This window comes from Lathamus discolor, chromosome 2 (assembly GCF_037157495.1).
Source record: "Lathamus discolor isolate bLatDis1 chromosome 2, bLatDis1.hap1, whole genome shotgun sequence".
Taxonomy (NCBI): Eukaryota; Metazoa; Chordata; class Aves; order Psittaciformes; family Psittacidae; genus Lathamus; species Lathamus discolor.
Window position 1 is genome coordinate 42,405,959 of NC_088885.1, and position 20,655 is coordinate 42,426,613.

Consider the following 20,655-nt stretch of genomic DNA (forward strand, 5'->3'; position numbering starts at 1 on the left):
TTTGGACCATTTTCCTGTTGAGAGAATTTCTCTGCTGCCTGTCTTTAAATCCATCCTATGTTGTATGTGGCTTTTGTACCTGAGAATTGATGCAGTAATAATCGATGCATTGCTCATGAGTTGCACATGATGATACAAGAGGCAACTGGCATGCCCCACAGAACATGCCTTTGAAGCAAAATTACTGCACTTTAAGCTACTTCTATTTCAGTGAAAAGCAATTATGTATATAGGAAAACAAAGATGTAAACTGCTGTACTTGTATTTGGGCAAAAGTAATTAAATGCAGAAAATAGTGGAAAAAAATGGCCAAAGTTGCTGTGTATGTTGTTTGTACAAATGGTAGACATGAGGACAGTTTGTGGTTTGCCAGTTTAATAGGAGCTCATTTGGCTACAAATACAAACCCCACTGAAAACTAAAACCAGGTGGCTACTCCAACATTCTTAATTCCTTCTTATATTTCCCTCATGTTTTGTAGCTGTGCAATGGAGGATCCGTGACTGATCTTGTGAAAGGATTTCTGAAGAGAGGAGAAAGGATGAATGAACTTATAATTGCTTACATTCTACATGAAGCTCTGATGGTAAGATAAGCTCTCAGTGAAAGGACTGTCAGTATTCAGCTCATATTTTTTCTTTAAATGAATGAAGATCATGTCTTCACTAACACGGCTCACTATCTTGTATTAATAGCAGTGTTTAATGAAATCAATGTAATGTGTAATTCAGATGTTTCTTTTTGAACAAGCAAGGTAAAGAAGAATTAGTACATTTCATTATTAAGAGAATGAAAATTTATTTCTGACTATTGTTTAATTTCCTCAGTAAACACAGTTCTGCATCAGAATTGCTTTGCTTTTGAGAAATAGCAGAAATATGCCCCAAATACTGTTCATTTTCTTATGTCTGTATCTGAAATATTATTATAACAAGATGATCAACAGATTGAGTGAATTCAAACACTACTACAAGAATACTGTTTTTCTTTTTTTGTTGCTGATCAGGATCAAGTGTCATTATTTTTCTTTTAACCAGAATTTGATATTCTGCAGTGGAATTTAGGCCTTAACAGCTTTCTTGGAGTTTATACTCTAAAGGTGTCATAAAGAATGTAGAGTTATAGCGCTTTTTTCCTGCTTTCATCTTCAAATTTCTATTTGACATAAAATGGACTAATTAAAAAATGTCTATTCCTTATGGTATGCTAAGTGTTTGGCTTTTTTTTTCCAATAAGAATGACATCTCTGTGGTTTTGGATTAAAAAAAAAAAATCTGCTTTATGGTTTTCCATAGTTTTCCGCTAATTTTGTTTCTGTTTTGTAGTGTAGAGGACAGGAGTGTTAGTAGAAAGTTCACGTTTACATCTCATCTTTCAGGGACTTCAGCATTTGCATGAAAACAAAACTATCCACCGTGATATTAAGGGAAATAATATCCTTTTGACCACTGAAGGAGGAGTCAAGCTTGTGGATTTTGGTAAGTTAGTATTACTTATATATACAATTAAGGTTGTACATCTGAAGTATGGAAAATAAAATAAATCAGAAAAGACTAATTATGTTTTTAATAAGTTTTTGAGTTCTTTGTTAAAAATTGCTTGGATATCCAAAAGTTATTTTCTAATTTGATAGAAATAAAATATTCAGAGACTGTGTTTTTACAACTTTGGGGTTTCCAGCAGTTTTGCTAATGCTGTTTCGTTAGCATGGCTAACAAATAGAAGGTATAATTTGGTGGCAGTAAGTGCCAAGTGCTTTGGGGCAGACACAGTGATTGAAATGGCGAAGTTAGTTAATAGAGTTCAAATAAGGTTGGTACTTAGTTCCTTCAGGACCATGGGCTGTTTCAGTGAAATAAGAAGCCGATAGGGAAAGCTTCCTGTTACATATGAGAAGACTTAGAACTTCATAGAATCATAGAATACTTAGGGTTGGAAAGGACCTTAAGATCATCAAATTCCAGCCCCCCTGCCATGGCCAGGGACACCTCACACTAAACCATCTCACCCAAGGCTTTGTCCAACCTGGCCTGGAATACTGCCAGGGATGGAGCATTCACAACCTCCCTGGGCAACCTATTCCAGTGCCTCACCACCCTAAGAGGAAAGAATTTCCTCCTTATATCCAATCTAAACTTCCTCTGTTTAAATTTGAACCCGTTACCTCTTGTCCTGTCACTACAGTACCTAATGAAAAGTCCCTCCCCAGCATCCCTATAGGCTCCCTTCAGATACTGAAAGGCTTCTCATAGAATGCCACCAAATAGGTCAGGCAGGATTTCCCCTTAGTGAAGCCATGATGGCTGTCACAACCACCTTATTGCTTTTCATGTGCCCTAGCATGCCTTCTAGGAGAATGTGCTCCAAGATTTTGCCAGGCACAGAGGTGAGACTGACTGCTCTGTAATTCCCCGGGTTATCCAAGGAAGTCGGACACCTAAATCCATCAGAAATTTTTGTAATTAACATTTCAGTGTACAGACTATTTACACTGGTTGCCTAAATATGGATCTGACCACAAAAGTCAGTGACACATCTGAACTTACTAGATCTTGTGAAGAATATATGAGCTTCACCTCAGTCTCATATACTTCATTAGTGTGATTTGAAACAAAACAAGAGATATTGCAAGAAAGCAGTAGAGGGGGAGATATTACATAGGTAATCCCCATTTTCCAAAGTCTGGGAAGAGTAACAGATTATTTTTGGCAAGTCTAAACCTAAGAACTGGCATGAAGTGAAAAGGATCTGATCAAGTCTGTTAGGCCTAAAGTGATTTTTGAATGTTATCATCTGGTTTTACCACCAAAAGGGAAAAACAGACACACAGGTAGGTGGATGCAACCTGTTACTTATCAGCCATACTGCAGTGATTTGCCTTAAAAGTGTATTGACTGCTGTTCCATATAAGGGGTGTGTGTGTGTGGGTGTGTGTTTGTGTGTGTGTGTAAAATAGTAATGCTCATTATTATGAACTGTTATCCCCTGGTAGCACACTGTCTTCTAAGGTTTAAATTCAATTTCTTGGTAACTACTTCACAGCACAGCAGACAATTGTAAATATGATTCCATTCAGAAGATGGAAAATCTGAAAATTTCCCTTTACCCTCCAATTATTTTTTATAAGATTTATTCAATTGATACATAGCAATTGTTTAAATTAATCATGGGATTTTATTAAGTAATTAAACTAATTAGTTAAATTAACTTTAATAAATAATGAACAAATATATATATATTCTATTTATAAATATATCTATGAATTAATAGAAATATATAATATATTTTGTATATTATATATATGCATATATTTCTATAATTATATGTGATATATTATATAATTACATATTATTATATCATATATTTCTATAAATTTATAAGTATATTACTTAATATATTATTAATAAATTTAATAACTAATAAATTTTTACTAATTAATTAATTAAATTACTCATGGGATTTTTACTCCCATTGCTGTAGCGTCTTCCTGCCAGTAGACTGTATTTATGTAACTCTCATTACTTCACATTTAAAATCCCCATGATTATTAGGATTACTTATTCTTCTGAAGATTCATGTATTTATGTTCACTATTTTATTCATCAGATAAAATGTTCTATTGAAAAGCCTTCAGACTTCCTAAATTATCTTCTGTACACTTGTGGGTATTTTCTGATAGTCTGGAAGTTTAATGTGGGGCAACATCAGTATTTTTGCTCACAGGTTTTTAATGTATTGTGTATACTATTTTTTTTAAGGTGCTGAAGGCAATTAGAGCTGTGGAGGATCAATGTTTCTGAAAATTAACTCACTTATGCAGATGTCAAAACATACAAGATGTAGGGATGAGGACCTGAATTCTTTATTCCCCAGTTACTGCAGTCTGCTGCTAAGGCTGTAATTGAAAAATAACCTTAAAATCTTACAGGGGAAATTGTGATTCCAAAGCACAGATGAGAATATGCACGAGAAACAAACATGCACACACACACTTATGTGGGTCAAGGAGGCGCCTGTAGTATCTGCAGTCCTTCATCTCAAAGGAATATAGAAACTGCACCTTAACTTAGGAAGAGATAGAAAGAAATTTTCCCTGGCTTTTTTCGCCCCCCCCCCCCCCCCCAAAAAAAAAAACCCACAAAGAACCAAAGCACAATATGAAGCCAATAATGAGTAGTTAAATAGGAAAAAATTGCACAGTCTTCACAAAATGAATGTGGAAGACATACCATTCACTCTTTGGGCTGATGTTTAAGGTATTCATCTGAGATTTGGAAGATTTGTGTCTTCTACTTAAGAGGATTTAAACCCACATTAATCAGATTCCAAGAGTATTTTTAAGCTGGGAATGTGAGTTGATCAAAATCTCCCCTGTTGGCACTGCTATAGAATGTTGTACATAAACATTTATTGGATAAGGGACTGAAACTCATAGCCATCTTTTAATATATAAGCCTGTATATCTGCAGGCTGCAGAATGAGATAGACATGCAGGCACAATCGCATTTTCATGCAGTAAATATTCAGTGGAACAAATTTTTTTCTTTAGGTTGAACCAATTATTATGTGAGGCCAAGCAAACAAACAAACAAAACCAACCCAAATAACCACCCTGGCCTTTCTGGCATGCACACAGCTTTTCTGTTGTGGGGAGGGGAGCAGAAGCAGTGGATTGAGGACCTCTGCAACCACCAAACACACTTGACAAAGGAAGTGAGCCATTCCCAAGATAATTTTGACTGTGTCATTCTCCTGCGTGCTGGTTGATGATGAGGTGTTCCTGAAGAACCTTTTGTTCTCCTCTCCTGATACTCTTCATGGTAATTTTCATGTAAACAGGTGCATAAAACGTGTATCTGAAAGATGGGTCTGTGAAGTGCCTTACAGAGCACAGTACTAGAAAAAGACCTATCCTCAGTCTGTATGTGTTATGTGGTAATACCATTTGCTCTTGTGTCTTTTATTTTTTTTTTAATTAAAGTACAGTTAGGAACTTTTTAAGAGTCATAAATGAAAGAACAGTTAACTTTCAGTGAATTAAATCACCTTTGAAAATAGCTTTACTTTCCTTTGTTCTTTCGGTACTCTTTAACTTGATGGTATAGAGTATCACCATTCTGAGTCCTTTCTTGCACAGGAGTGCTGGCTTTCCAAGAGCTTCATTTTGTGACACAGTTTATACACCTTGCCTTATGGTTGTTGTGTCATAGGTATTTGTGTATGCTGCGGCCATAGTTTTTGGACATGTTACAGTCTGTAATGGGTGACCTTCACAACACCCTTATAAGGAAGTAAATTACTATAATTCCCAGTTAACAGTTGGGGATCTGAAACTTTGAGGGACTGATCTGCTTGAGGTAGCAGAGGAAGTGTGTGGAAAAGCTTTCCCAAAATTCAGGCTAACAGCCTGAACTGTTTGCCCTTCATAGAGGTATTGATAGTTAAAAAGATGAGAAGGACTTTGAAAGAATACTGTGGCAGTGCCTCACCCAGATTGGTTTGAAGAGTGAAATTTTTGCTTTCCCTTAAAATTCTGCTGTAATATTGCTTAATTACCCCAGTAATATTCTCGTATCTAAGAAACACTCAATCCCTGTTGACATTAATGATGAAATCAAGTAAAAGAGTTTATAATGTCTCCACACCAATGCATCTGGAGCTCAATTACTTATAAAGGTATTGCCAGATAGAAGTTTTAGTCTAAACCGTCCAAGCCACAAGAAGTTTGAAATGCTGTTACGAGGGAAGCATCTTCTCTTGTCACATCCATCCAGTATGATAACTTCAATTGGCAAAGATAAACAAAATCAGTCTTTTTTTACTACAGATAATGAGTAACAACCAAGGGAATCTACTCTAAGCATCCCATGATCCAGGGGAAAAAGGGTACTAGGACTGGCTCCCTGAAATGCCTGTACACCAATGCACGCAGCATGGGGAATAAACAGGAGGAGTTAGAAGTCTGTGTGCGGGCTAAAGGTTATGATCTAGTGGCGATTACAGAGACATGGTGGGACAGTTCACATGACTGGAATGTGGTCATGGATGGCTATGTCCTTTTTAGGAAAGATAGGTCAGCAAAGCGAGGTGGTGGAGTTGCTCTTTACGTGAGAGAGCAACTAGAATGTATTGAGTTCTGTCCGGGGTCGGATGAGGAGCAAGTGGAATGTCTGTGGGTACGAATCAAGGGGCTGACTGGCACGGGTGATACAGTTGTGGGGGTCTATTACAGACCTCCTGATCAGGACGAAGGAGTTGATGAGGCTTTCTACAGGCAACTGGAAGTAGCCTCGCGACTACATGCCTTAGTCGTCGTGGGGGACTTTAATTACCCCGATATCTGCTGGAAGACTCACACAGCCAGTCATTCACAGTCTAGGAGGTTCCTCGAGTGCATTGATGATAATTTCTTATTGCAAATGGTGGACGTACCAACTAGGGGAGCAGCGCTGCTAGATTTAGTACTCGCCAACAAGGAGGGTTTGGTCGAAGTGGTGACGGTCAATGGCAGCCTTGGCTGCAGTGACCATGAGATGGTGGTGTTTAGGATCCTGTGTGGGAGGAATAGAATACCTAGCAAAGCCACAGTTCTGGATTTCCGAAGGGCCAACATTGGCCTCTTCAGTCAACTGCTAAGGGAAGTCTCATGGGAAAGTGTACTAGGCGGTAAAGGGGCTCAAGATAGTTGGTTAGCATTCAAGGACCGCTTCTTCCAAGCTCAGGATCGGAGCGTCCCAATGAGTAGGAAGTCAAGTAAGGGATCTAGGAGACCGGCGTGGTTAAACAAGGAGCTGCTGGGCAAACTCAAGTGGAAAAGGAGAATCTATGGATTATGGAAGGAGGGGCTGGCCGCTTGGGAGGAATATAGGACAGTTGTTAGAGGATGTAGGGAGGCAATTAGGACAGCTAAGGCCTCCTTGGAACTCAATCTTGCTAGTCGGGTTAAAGACAATAGAAAGGGCTTCTTCAAATACATAGCAAATAAAACTAAAACAAGAGGCAATATAGGCCCACTGCTGAACGAAGTGGGTACCCTGGAGACAGAGGATATAAAGAAGGCAGAGGTGCTGAATGCCTTCTTTGCCTCTGTCTTTACTCCTGCAGACTCTCCCCGAGGGCCCCGGATTTCTTTAGCCCCAGAAGGAGTCAGGACAAAGGAGGAGTTTGCTTTGGTAGATGAGGATTGGGTTAGGGATCAGCTATGCAAACTGGACATCTGTAAATCGATGGGTCCGGATGGAATGCACCCACGGGTGCTGAGGGAGCTGGCGGAGGTCATTGCTAGGCCACTTTCCATCATCTTTGGTAAGTCGTGGGAAATGGGCGAGGTGCCTGAGGATTGGCGGATGGCAAAGGTCACACCAATCTATAAGAAGGGCAAGAAGGAGGACCCGGGTAATTATAGACCGGTCAGCCTTACCTCCATCCCTGGAAAGATGATGGAACAACTTATTCTTGACTCCATAACTAGGCATATCAAGGATGAGGGGGTCATTAAGAACAGCCAACATGGTTTTATGAGGGGGAAGTCATGTATGACCAACCTTATAGCCTTCTATGAGGAAGTGACTAGGTGGAGGGATGATGGTAGAGCGGTAGATGTAGTTTTTCTTGATTTCAGTAAGGCATTTGATACTGTCTCCCACAGCATCCTCATAGATAAGCTAAGGAAGTGTGGCCTTGATGATCAAGTAGTGAGGTGGATCGAGAACTGGTTGAAAGGAAGAAGGCAGAGAGTTGTGGTCAATGGCGCAGAATCTAGCTGGAGGTCTGTGACTAGTGGAGTTCCTCAGGGGTCGGTGCTGGGACCGGTGCTGTTTAATATTTTCATCAATGACCTGGATGAGGGAACTGAGTGCACCCTCAGCAAGTTTGCTGATGACACAAAACTGGGAGGAGTGGCTGACACACCAGAGGACTGTGCTGCCATTCAGCGAGACCTGGACAGGCTGGAGAGTTGGGCGGGGAGAAACTTGATGAAATTTAACAAGGGCAAGTGTAGAGTCTTGCATCTGGGGAAGAACAACCCCATGTACCAGTACAGGTTGGGGGTTGACCTGCTGGAAAGTAGTGAACGGGAAAGGGACCTGGGGGTCCTGGTGGATAGGAGGATGACCATGAGCCAGCAATGTGCTCTTGTGGCCAAGAAGGCAAATGGCATCTTAGGGTGCATTAGAAAGGGTGTGGTTAGTAGGTCAAGAGAGGTTCTCCTCCCCCTCTACTCAGCCTTGGTGAGGCCGCATCTGGAATATTGCGTCCAGTTCTGGGCCCCTCTGTTCAAGAAGGACAGGGAATTGCTTGAAGGAGTCCAGCGCAGAGCCACAAAGATGATTAAGGGAGTGGAACATCTCCCTTATGAGGAGAGGCTGAGGGAGCTGGGTCTCTTTAGCTTGGAGAAGAGGAGACTGAGGGGTGACCTCATCAATGTTTACAAATATGTGAAGGGTAGGTGTCAGGATGATGGAGCTAGGCTTTTTTCAGTGATATCCAGTGATAGGACAAGGGGCAATGGGTGTAAACTGGAACATAGGAAGTTCCACGTTAACATCAGGAAGAACTTCTTTACTGTAAGAGTGACAGAGCACTGGAACAGGTTGCCCAGGGGGGTTGTGGAGTCTCCTACACTGGAGATATTCAAGGCCCGCCTGGACAAGTTCCTGTGTGATGTACTGTAGGTTACCCTGCTCTTGCAGGGGGGTTGGACTAGATGATCTTTTGAGGTCCCTTCCAACCCTTGGGATTCTGTGATTCTGTGATTCTGTGATCACAGATTCAGTTCCTGAATTCATTTAACTTCTAGATACATTAAAAGTTTGTATTTTCCTTATGAGAGAAGGCTGACTGAAGGCTGTTTTGCTACCTCAACATTTGTGGGAATTAGCTGTTGTTCTGGTAGAAAACCTTTGGGGAAGAATGTTACGCCTGAGAATTGCAGTAATTATGCTCTAAGCAGGGAGCATTCTCTACCACATCAATACAAATAATAAATAGCTGCACTATATTCAAGTGTAGCTGCTATGTTTTCGGTATAGGATAGAGATTTGATGGAAAAATATAGATTTACATTAAATTCCCTGCAGCACTTTAAAGGGAGACAACTGTTGTTGTCAACAATTGTATAAAAAGGGTTGGAGACAAGCAAAGTGTGAACTAAATTCCCGTTTTATAAATATTCTTAATTATATTCACAATTGCTTATTAGTGTTCTGGGAAGAAAGTCTATTACATCTGTTTCTCAGCAGTCTGGTTGAATGCTGTGGATTGACGTTAAACAGCCAGAGTGAAAAGAAACTGTACCACTAAAAGTGCAGAAAAACACCTACTAAAATTTTCAAAAACTTCTATCATGTAAATCCAAATTAATTTAATGCTAGATACATATTGAAAGTCTTGTGACAAATTAATCTGCAGCTTTTACTGCCTAAATATCTTTCAATGTCTGACCTTGTTTCATCAGTAAAAAACTGGCCTGAAGTCACTTGCATGCATAGCACACCTCATCTGTAATAAAAATTCATATATTCATCTGCATCTTACAGTGTGTAACCAGTTTCATAGAGAGCCAAGTGTATAACATCTGCTTATGCTGACAAATATTTGCTTCTTTGAATAGTCCCTCTCAATTCAATTTCTTTTCTCGAAATCAGGATGCTGCACAGGGCCTTTCGTGTATTAAAAAATATTAGTCTAAGACACAATTCCCATTTGGAAATTCTGAGATGCCAAATAATGTGCTGTTTGAAAAGGGGAGAAACTTAGCTGTATTATTATTTTTATTATTTTAACTTTGCTCTGAAAAAATTCAAGTGACATTTCATCGCGAAAGATTTGACATGTTTCTAAAATCCCCTGCCATTGCAGTGAGTGAGAGCTTAAAACGCAGAGCTTTTCACACTTGCATGTTATTGAAAGAAGAAGAACACGACTCCCTATCAGCAAACTAGATATGTTGCTGATATGTGGAGAACTCATGGAGGGAAGAACCACTTTTCCACTAAAAGTTCTGAAACATCTAGAGTTACGTTGCAAGTCATTCTTTTAGCTAAAAACAGGAGAGTGTAATGCTGATGGAAAATTCCTCTTCAGCTGTGTTTCTGAGGGTTAATCTTGTAGGCTTACAGTCTTGAAGAAGGGCACAGGTAGCTCATACTTCTTAAGGGACTACTGAAGCCTGCTGCCACAGACTAGAAATATCTCATGATGAGCAGCTGTTGTCTTGGAAATGGCCACAAAAAAATGTAAATATAGATTGTACTCTATCACTTAGGCAAATGCATAGCTTTCCAGCAGTATTGTGCCTTGCTGAAGGCCATGTCCTTCTATGCATCTAATTAAAACATGCTTCCTTGCCACATGTAATTAGACTGTTGACATTATTACCAAGAAAAGTCATAGGAAAAGTAAAAACCAAGTCAGATATCTCAACATCTCAGTAGATATTAGAAATATTCAAGAAGCCAGACATCTAAATGGATACTAGAAATACTCGAGTTCCCATAACAAAAATAAAAATTTGGAGGACTCATTAAATCTTTGGAATTCAAGCCAGTTTTTAACCACAAGAGTTCCTATGATTCCCCCCCGTTTGCCTATGACTATCACTGTGGAAAAGGCGATATTGAAAAGGATTGACACTGTCTATGTTTAGTTTCTTCTTCATTAATGGTATCTAAAGCTCTTCATCATTAGTCTCTGAATAAGAAATACATAGGAAAGATCAAAGGGGGTTCTGTAGGTAAAGCAGGCTCCAGTGGAAGATATGGAAAGAAGGTAATCTCACTGCTGCTGGCAGATGGTGGAAAATTACAAGCTGTTCTGCATGTAGTTAATAGAATAGTGGTTTCAAGGGTTCCTTTAATGCTGTGGATAAAGAGATTGTGTAAGTAAAACATGTATTGTAACATTAATGGAATATATAGTGAAGGTAAGGTGATTTTTGTACTTCAACCATGCTCGGTTTGCATTTTTTCTGCTTTTTGTTTTACATCAAGTATTTGATGTAGAAGTTGCATGTGAATATTGTCTTGGCATTCCAAATGCGGTTTCAGATATCACACTTTGCATGTAGCTAGCACAGTTTTATCGTGAATGTATAGTAGCCTGAGTCAACTAGACATGTAATATGAATTGGGGGAGGGAATACTGTATTGCTGTATTTAGACATTGAAAACTGACATTACTCTGTTCAATACTTGAACTATTTCTTCCACGTAGTTTGGAAATTGCAGGTAGACAGAGGTTAGCTTTTGTGTTTGGAATATAATAGGGTTATTATTTTGTTATGGAGAGAATTATCGTTCTTCTTTTAAAGCTACTCGAAGTCACCCAAAGTTAAGGCAATGTTAATGCTGGCAGTTCTGGATGGCCTTATAATTGCAAATTGCAATTTGTTAAAACAAGCCAATTGTATGGCACTCTTTTTGGTAGTATATTTTTATATTAACTTTATTCTTACTTTAAAATGTATGCAAAATGTCATTCAGATGATAACAAGTACAAATATTAAGTTAATTTCATGATTCAGCTGAGTTCATAAAATAAATTTCTTGGGTTTTTTTCTCCTAGAAAGAGTGTTTAATAATTCTGCCAGCATTTCTCTTCCTTACAAATTATGTTAGTGATTCTTTACTACTAGTAGTGATCGGTAGTAATTGATCAACGTAAGCTCAGATGCATAGATGTTTTTGTTATGTTTTATTGCATTATATTCATGCATATTCCCATAGAGAAATACAGGTCAAAATACTTAGTATTCTGTGACTGTACTAAGCAGGTAGAGTTTTTGAAGTATAGGTGTGCCAGCAGCTGCTATAATGACAAAACAAGAGTAGTAAAATCAGTTGCACTATAGAGCATGTCCAAAATATAGGAACAATCTCAAAGTAATTAAGGAGTCCATAGTAGGACTTCATCACAATAGTTCCACTGTGTAATTGCTCACCTCTCCTGATTTTTCTGGTGCATGAGGAGCTTTCTGCTGGTCATGTGGGGAAAGCATCTGAAATCTTGGGACAGAGGGTGGGGGGGGAACCACAGCTCTGTTCCCTTGCTGTGACACAGTGCTATGGACTCTCCCTGCCGTGAACAGACTTGATAGATGCAGTCTGTTGACTGGTCACAGTTGAATCTAGCGAGCCTTGTGTGGCATCTGGCACTTCAGAGGGAGAGAAGGCTCACAGGACTGTGCTACAAATGCACACAGTACGATTTGGGCTGCAATAGATTGAGAGTCTAGAGCCACCTTGTGCTCAGTGAATGGGTTGAGAAGACAATTGTGACTGATCCAGGTTTGGGGCACTGTTGGAACATTTAGGGGAGGGACATTTTAATCTCTGTCCCTTTTAATACATATCATGGTTCCCAGCCTCGCATGTCCTGCGAGGAGAAACCATTGAAGAGGAACTCAACATGACCTTGAGTAATTTTCCAGACTTGTAGATTACTTACTCTGGAGTAGTCAGAATATCCTATTGCGTCTCTTTCTCCTTGCGCTGCATTAGGTATAAATGCTGTCTGAATCATTCAGCAAAAATGAAACAATTAATTAAAATAATTTAATTTGAAAGTATTAAAATAATTTTTTCTGCCCTTAGCTTACTTCAAGCAATGAATCATAGCGAGGCTTATATTTGCCTTAGTCATTCTAGCATGCATCATAATAAAGCTATCTGCTTCACTGATTTAGATCAAAACCAGGCTATTATTGTGTTGTCATTTTTGCATACCGTATAGTGTCACATTCACACGTTGCTTCTAAAAAGCATTTACTAAGGGACTGTGGCAGAAGCCAACAGAAGTAGGAGACTTTGAAGAAAGCTTTCTTCATAAGCAGCTTGGCAGACTGCTTTGAACCCAATCATAGTAATAATTCCAAATTTTTCTAACTAGGGTTAGCAGGGATAAGGTGGATTGCATTGGCTTGAGCTGTGGAACATTTTCATTGTTGAATGTTTAATTCTTTGTTGAAGGCTTAGTCCCTAAAAACTTATTTTATGGGCCACGTGTGAATGAAAACCTTTGTGCTGTTCAATAACAATAACAAAAAACAAGAAATCATGTGGCCAAATTCTGTATCCAGGATAAGCTGTACACTTGGTCTTTCAACTGTTTTCTTCTAAGGCACATAAAGATGTCACTGATAGCTTAAACATTAAAGAAGCTTGACAGAGAAAGCTGGTGTCATATGCCAGAGACACATGAAGTGAGAAAATATGCCTATCTGGCCAGCAAAGGCTTGTTCTTGGTTTTCTCATGAGTCACATCTGTGTATACTAAAATCCATTAATTTTTACCTGAAAGTTGAACCCAGTTACTTATTTGTACTGAAGTATTCCCGTCCTTATGTATTTTAAACATTCTGTCCATCAGCACAGATGTTGCCAGTAACCCAGATAATCTTAACAGGAACACCATGTCATGTAAGAAAGAGAAACATCTCCAGGGTTTTCCCATTCATACACACAAAAAAAAAATAAAATATCTTTTTTGGGTCTCAAAAGTGGCAGTAAGTTTGAAACCTCCTATGTAGGAAGGCAGCATCTGAAAAGGAGGACTTTCCTCACCAACATACTTGAGTATTCATACCATAGAAGTAGTATTAGTTAGGTTGGAAAAGACCTCCAAGATCATCTTCACCAGATTGTGTATAGCGCACAAATCCCTTAGGCTCCAGAGAAGACTGCTTCTCCTATCTAAATATGTCTGGCCAATTGTGCATCAGGAAAACAAATGTTCCTGTGCCTCCCTTTCAGGAAACCAGCTGAAGCCCTGAAGCATGAGATTTGATTAGAATCATTGGTCTGGTGCCACACTGAACTGTCAGGAGCATGTGGAGGGCATCCCATGGTCACCTGCTCTACTGCAGGCCATGGAAAGGGTGCAATCAGAATCACAGACTAAGGGAAGCATGAGTACGCTGCCACACTATCCTGACAGTCTCCTGTATTATGAAAAAGTTCTCAAGTTTCTTAAAGAAAGAAGCTGTGTTAGAACCTTTTGTTTAAAAAAGATTATGTATCTCATAGATGTAGTGAACGTTCTGCTTTTTTTTTAAATCACTGCTTGCAATTTTATTATCAGTACGTACCTTGTAATGATTCTGTATCTCATTTAGAATTTTCGTTTTATTCCTTATATGCCTAAAAATGCCTTTTCTTTGTTTTTAATCTTTGTGGTGAGTTTACTGTGAAAGCCACTGGACTTTGATTCCCTTAGTTTTCATTTATATCACACTATATTTCATAGTACAGACTCAATTTTTTATCCCACCCTTGCTCCATGCCTCTTGGCTTGTAGTAGTCACCACAGATTTTTAATTTTCCATGCAGCTCATATACATGGTCTTCTTGTATACTAAGCTTTTGATCTTCCTGGAGTTGTAAAGGACCACTTGGTTACCTTTTGGGTATGCTTAAAATTTGCATCTGGGGTGCATGTTTTCCTGAGTGGGGTGCTTTAGTTATCATCATGAGCACACTACATGCATTAAAATAACACATAAAGACAGGGATGTGGTGATAAAAGGCAGAGGCACTCAATGCCTTCTTTACCAAGGTCTTTAGTTGTTAGACTGCCCTTCAGTAATCCCAGATCTGTGAGACCAATGGGAAAGTCTGAACCAAGGCAAAACTACCCTTGGTATAGGAGGATTAGGTTAGGGATTTAAATTAAATGGACATACACAAGTCCATGGGACCTGACGGGATGCACCCAAGAGCGCTGAGGGAGCTGGCCCATGTCATTGGAAGGCCGCTCTGGAATATCTTTGAAAAGTCTTGGAGCTGAGTGGATTCCTGAGCACTGGAAGGAAGCTATCGTCACTCTTCAAGAAGAGCAAGGAGGATTCAGAGAACCACAGGCTTGTCACTCCCACTGTGATCCTGGGAAGGTGATGGAGCAAATATTCCTGAAAATCATTTCTAAACATATGAAGGACAAGAAGGTGATTTTGAGTAAGCACTGTGGATTTATGAAAAGGAAGTAATGCCTCATCATAACATGACATAACACACACCTTTCAACATAAAATACTGCTGAAAATTCTAAATTTTTTTGGCTCCTCATTTCAACTTTGTTTCCTCTATTTTTATTTTGATCTTATTGGTCAGAACCTTATTTTAGTTCTAGATGTAATTTGAGCCCTTATCACCAAGTTCTCATGTGTCAAAAAAACTCGACTTTCTGTCAAGTGTGTGCTCACAGCCCAGAAAGCCAACCGTATCCTGGGATGCATCAAAAGGAGTGTGACTAGCAGGTCCAAGGTGGTGATCCTGCCCCTCTACTCTGCTCTTGTGAGACCTCACTTAGAGTATTGTGTGCAGTTCTGGTGTCCTCAGCATAAAAAGGACATGGAACTGTTGGAACAAGTCCAGAGGAGGCCCATGAGGATGATCAGGGGACTGGAGCACCTCCTGTATGAAGATAGGCTGAGAAAGTTGGGGCTGTTCAGCCTGGAGAAGAGAAGGCTGCGTGGAGACCTCATAGCAGCCTTCCAGTACCTGAAGGGGGGCTATAAGGATGCTGAGGAGGGACTCTTCATCAGGGACTGTAGTGATAGGACAAGGGGTAATGGGTTCAAACTTCAACAGGGGAAGTTTAGATTGGGTGTAAGGAAGAAGTTCTTTACTGTGAGGGTGGTGAGGCACTGGAATGGGTGCCCAGGGAGGTTGTGAGTGCTCCATCCCTGGCAGTGTTCAAGGCCAGGTTGGATGAAGCCTTGTGTGGGATGGTTTAGTGTGAGGTGTCCCTGCCCATGGCAGGGGGGTTGGAACTAGATGATTTTAAGGTCCCTTCCAACCGTAACTGTTCTATGATTCTATGATTCTATGATTCTAAAAGCTCACCCAAAGAAACAGTATTGTGCTATTTTTGTTTAAAACCTTGGTTTTGAGGTCAGTTGATTGTCTGTAAGAAATTCTGAGCCTTGACATTGTTTCAAAAATGTTCTGAAACACGTGTATACTTATGGCCTGTTAGTAACATTTTCTATTAAATACTTTTATGCTTTCTATCCATGCTAAGTAAATAAACCTGGGATCAACATTCTGGTCTCCCTTTACAGTCTTAGTGGGGATGCTGCCACCAGTGCAATACAATTAAAACCTGGTGTGTTTTGATGTTTGCCATTTGGACTATCAGAATTGCTTTGTTTTAATCTTGTTCTTTCTCTGTTGTCTTCTGTCGTGGATTTTGAAGGAATTATGTGTATTATGTTTTTAGCATTTTGTATGCATTTCAGCTGATCTGTCTGAAGTTATCCTGTCTGTATATATACCATTACACCAATACAACCTGAAAGAAGCAAACAAAGAAATGAGACAGTATCAAGAATAACAGCAATTACAGAGGAGTTATGACACCACCACTGTTCTGTGGGAAGTAGCTAATTCCCTCTCTGCTTCCTGACAAGAACGGTGACTTCTCAAAGTGAAGCTTAGGGTGCTAAAGGAAAACCTTAAACCATTGGGGCCTGTTGTCTCCAGATGTAGTAAAAAGATGAAGTTGAGTCATTTATGAGGGATTGTCTTCACACCATTGTAAGAGATGCAAAGAAGGAGAGGCTGCTTTTTGCAGCAAACAACATGGAACAGGAATGCCAAAATGTATCTGTTACCAGGCTTATGGGGAATGCAGTGTAAGATGCTGGTGCTGCTTTACATCTGTTTCTCTGGGAGATGAAAAAATACTGGGAAATAATTCAAAACATTTCAGCCTGTTTAGATCTGCAGGATTAACAGTGGGAGCAGTTTTTGGTCCAGAGGCTAGCTTGAGGAATGGTTGGGTTGCAAGTTCTTAATCCAAGGAAAGTCACAAAGAGGATGTTTTGGTTGGGAAGTGGACACTGAAGGGAGAAATGAAGAAAGGTTATGAAAGAGGAAGCCAGAGGAATGTAGTAGCTAAAATGTAAGCCTGTTGGGGTGGGGTCTGTGTTTTTATGTATAAATGCAGTGGCTAGCACGTTGGTAATGCAGTCTCCCTGCTGTGTGCTTAATGTGAATTTAGTAGAATTTGCTAGGGCTCACCATTCCCCCTTTAGCATCAACCAGTAAAATGTGCATACTTCTGTCACAGGACATAACCATAAAATGATGTTATACAGCCTCCCAATTTAGATCAGAACAGTGTCTGCTCAGATTGGATGCTACTATGAGACAAATCTTTCCTAATAATAGGGAGCTCATTTCTGCACTGTTTTGCTTTTACTGAGTACTAAGGTCAGAAGTAGATGGTTTTACTTTCAATGTTATTGCAATATGCCAGTTTTTGCAGTAAAAAAGCTTGAATAATATTCATGGTGTAAATCTGCTAATTTCTAGGTTTTATTAGTAAACTAGTGCCTAAAAAAAAAAAAAAGAGGAGGAAAACAATATTTTCTTCAGGGTATGGTCTGCATTGGTACTACTAATGCACTTATTCAGTAAGCTTTTCACTTTCATAAGATTTACCATTTGTGTGTGATAAACATTGTGTGATATGTGTATATGATAATGTGATATGCTATTTTATAACGTTTTTTTATTTTCTTAGGACAATATTTGACTCATTTTGCAGCAAAGCAATAGTGAAGGGGAAGGGGGAGGAGCAAGACGGGTTTTTTAGAAAATACAGAAGTTAAAAAAAGCTGGCCAGCTACATGCTTGACTGGTTACTGAAATGCTGGAAGAAATGTTACTAAGTGTGGAATTACATCATATTTCCTCTATACACAGAAAAAGCCTGAGGAAATATCATTTGTCATAAAACCTAGGCTCCATAATCTGAAATGCCACTTTACTGCTAGGAGCAAAATGGTAAAAACCCAAAACAAACAAAAAGCACACAAAGACCTCAAGAGCCTGATGAAGGCAGTGGTGAACAATTTAAATTAAATCAGCTTTTTATTGCAGTAAAAAAGGGTGGAGGAGGAAAAAATCTTTCAGTTTAATAATTACAGTTCAAAGAGAAAAAAGCAACAATGCACAGACAGAAAAGGATGTGCACGTTAATGTACCTTTTATATTTTGTTCTTTATCTCTACAGAAAGTCGTGATTATTTAGAATATCTGACAATGGAATCATAAAAATTTCTTTGCCTGCAGATCCGAATCCTGTTTCCTTGTCCAAGACTACAAAAAAGGCCTTAGCACAGGGGACTCCCACAACACATAGAAAGAGAGAGGGAAGAGTAGCTTCCTTTCCCTTCAAAAATGAGGATCATGTAAAGATGTCTGTTGGCATCTCTGCAACAGTGACAGATGTGTGGTGATGTGTGCTTACTCCTTGCTTTCTGAATGACGTGTTTTGCTGAGGGCTTGGAACAGCCACAGCTCGAAACAACCAGCCGGAAGCTGGACCTCGGACAACTCCTCGAGGTGCCAAAATCAAAGCCGTGCTTAGCTGAGCTGAAGTAGGACTGATGGACTTTGTGCTAAGACTGACCTACTTTCCATGGTGTAAACACTGTATCGGTCTTTCTGCATGCAGGGAGAAATAGAGATTTTACTTTCTCAAGCCTGAAGTAGACTAGAGGGAGGCAACCATAAAAGCAACGGTTGTGTTTGTCCCAAAGGAACAGGCAGGATCTTTCTTGCTGCCTTATTTTCAGCAGTTATATACATTTCTGTGACGGGCAAATGCAGATATGTTTTGTCAATCAGAGCTGAAGACCTACATAGCTTTAGAGTGAAAAACAGATCAAGCCCTTTATGATTTCTTGACCACTACTTTAAAAACCCCAAACCAATCAAATTCTGCCTAGACAGAGATGTAGTTAGTATTTCCACTGGGCAGTTACTGCGAATTGTTCCTTTTATGAAACATCAGCAGAATTTTCAGGAAGATATGTTCACCCAGGCTCAAACCAGACAATACAGGGGTGAAACTGGCCAGTGGTGCTCTCTGGAGCTTCATAGGTTTCAGAAAAATGAAATGGCACTCACTGAGTGAAACTCAGTCTTTTTACTTTTTTGAAAAGGAAGCAGATATGCATATGAAGGCAAATTAAGTGAGCTGTAGTGTCAGTCTTAGATATTGGAAGAAGTGAAGAACTCAGCACCTCTCTTGCCATCCGTGATATTGGCACTTCAGCCTGTGCCTGTGGTGGACCTCACAGATGGCTGTTACTAAATCCATAACAGTTTGGGACTTGCTAGTGGAATGGGAGTTTTTCTCCATGTGTGGACGTCACAGTTGACTCATAAATCCACAACAGTCCAGGACATGCTAGCGGATGGGTGGTTTTTCTCCATGTGTTGTGCTCTTTCCTTTGCACACAATAAAGATATTTCCAACCAATACAAACTTGTTTTGTAATGAAGGAAACTGATGGCAGGCCGGTCAGAAGTGTGCTGTATCCCACTAGAACTCCTAATATTTCAGTGTCTTTTAATTTAAAACCATAAGTAATCTTCAGACCTCAGAGCTCACATTCTAGCTCTTGGCCTGAAATAGTTAATTCCTCTAAACTACAGCTCATGTTACAAAGCTGATTTGCAGGCATTTGTTGTTGCTTTGAGAGTGTGCTTTGAACATGGAGAGACTTCTGGTCTTGTAAGAAACTTGCAGGTTTTATTGTTTCTTTTTTATGGCTGAGCCACTGAGAGATGAGGATAAGTATATTTTATAGGGTTCAACCTGAAATGTATTAATAATGAAACATAATAATATCAGTGCTGAGCGTTAAAAGAAAAAAATAAATATGTGCAAGGTACAGAACTCTTTTTATTTTTTTCTTTTCCCTAAAGTGCTCTACTGCTCTCCTAAAACAGGATATAGGAAAATTGTAATTAGCCAGTCAAAATATATGTCAGATTACTAAGGAAGTGCCCATATGGGGCTAAATCCCACTTCTACTTGAGTCACTGGAAACGAAGGATGTGGAGAACTTCAGGTGAAGTGCTGAGTACCTTTGTGGACTTGGCCAGACAGATGTATCTGAGATTTGCCTATAGAAAAAGTCATAGCATGAAGACAAGGACATCAACACTCAGAAGGGTTGTCTTGGATGGAAATAGCAGTTGCTCTGATTATGGCTTCCCTTCGTTCTTCCAGGTGTGTCTGCACAGCTGACGAGCACTCGCCTCCGTCGGAACACCTCCGTGGGCACCCCGTTCTGGATGGCTCCAGAGGTTAGATTCACGTTTCAAAACATTCTGTCACTGGTATTTGAAGGGTTGCGTTCTGTATTTCTGCTTGCTCTTTGTCTTTCTTCCTGACCGCTGGTCTGTTCCTCACATGAAATATCAGTGTCCTTTAAAAAAGCGTTTTCAACTTTTTTTTTTTTCTTACATGTTTGCAGGGATTAAGTTAAAATTGGGTTTATTTTTGAAATTACAAGGTTAAAACCAGAGAGCAAGATGTTAAATTGTTTATTAAAATGTTAAAGAGGAGAGAGTACTACCGTTAATCCTTTTCAGCCTCCAAGCTCTGAAACTGTGTGTATGTCATATTCCCATGGATGGAAGGAGCCCAGGGTGGTAATTTTTTAATACATTATAGCTTTTATCTTTTGATTTCTACACCTGGAAAGTTTTTAATGCTGTACATCTGTAGCTGACAGCAAGAAATGGAAGAGTTTAGTATGAATGAATAAGATGTACTATAATAGAGTGTGTGTATATATTCATATATGTATATATATAATATTCATAAGATAGTACATATTTTGGAGGTTTTTCT

General features: G+C 39.4%; 1 protein-coding gene across 1 annotated transcript in view; it reads left to right on the forward strand.

The window, feature by feature from the left end:
• Positions 1-20,655, forward strand: part of MYO3A (myosin IIIA) — a 123,220-nt gene that overhangs the window by 32,298 nt on the left and 70,267 nt on the right. Inside the window, exons 6-8 of the mRNA XM_065666606.1 lie at positions 482-586; positions 1,379-1,478; positions 20,029-20,105. Of these exons, the coding sequence (XP_065522678.1) occupies positions 482-586; positions 1,379-1,478; positions 20,029-20,105 (282 nt within the window). The remainder of the gene's footprint in view (positions 1-481; positions 587-1,378; positions 1,479-20,028; positions 20,106-20,655) is intronic.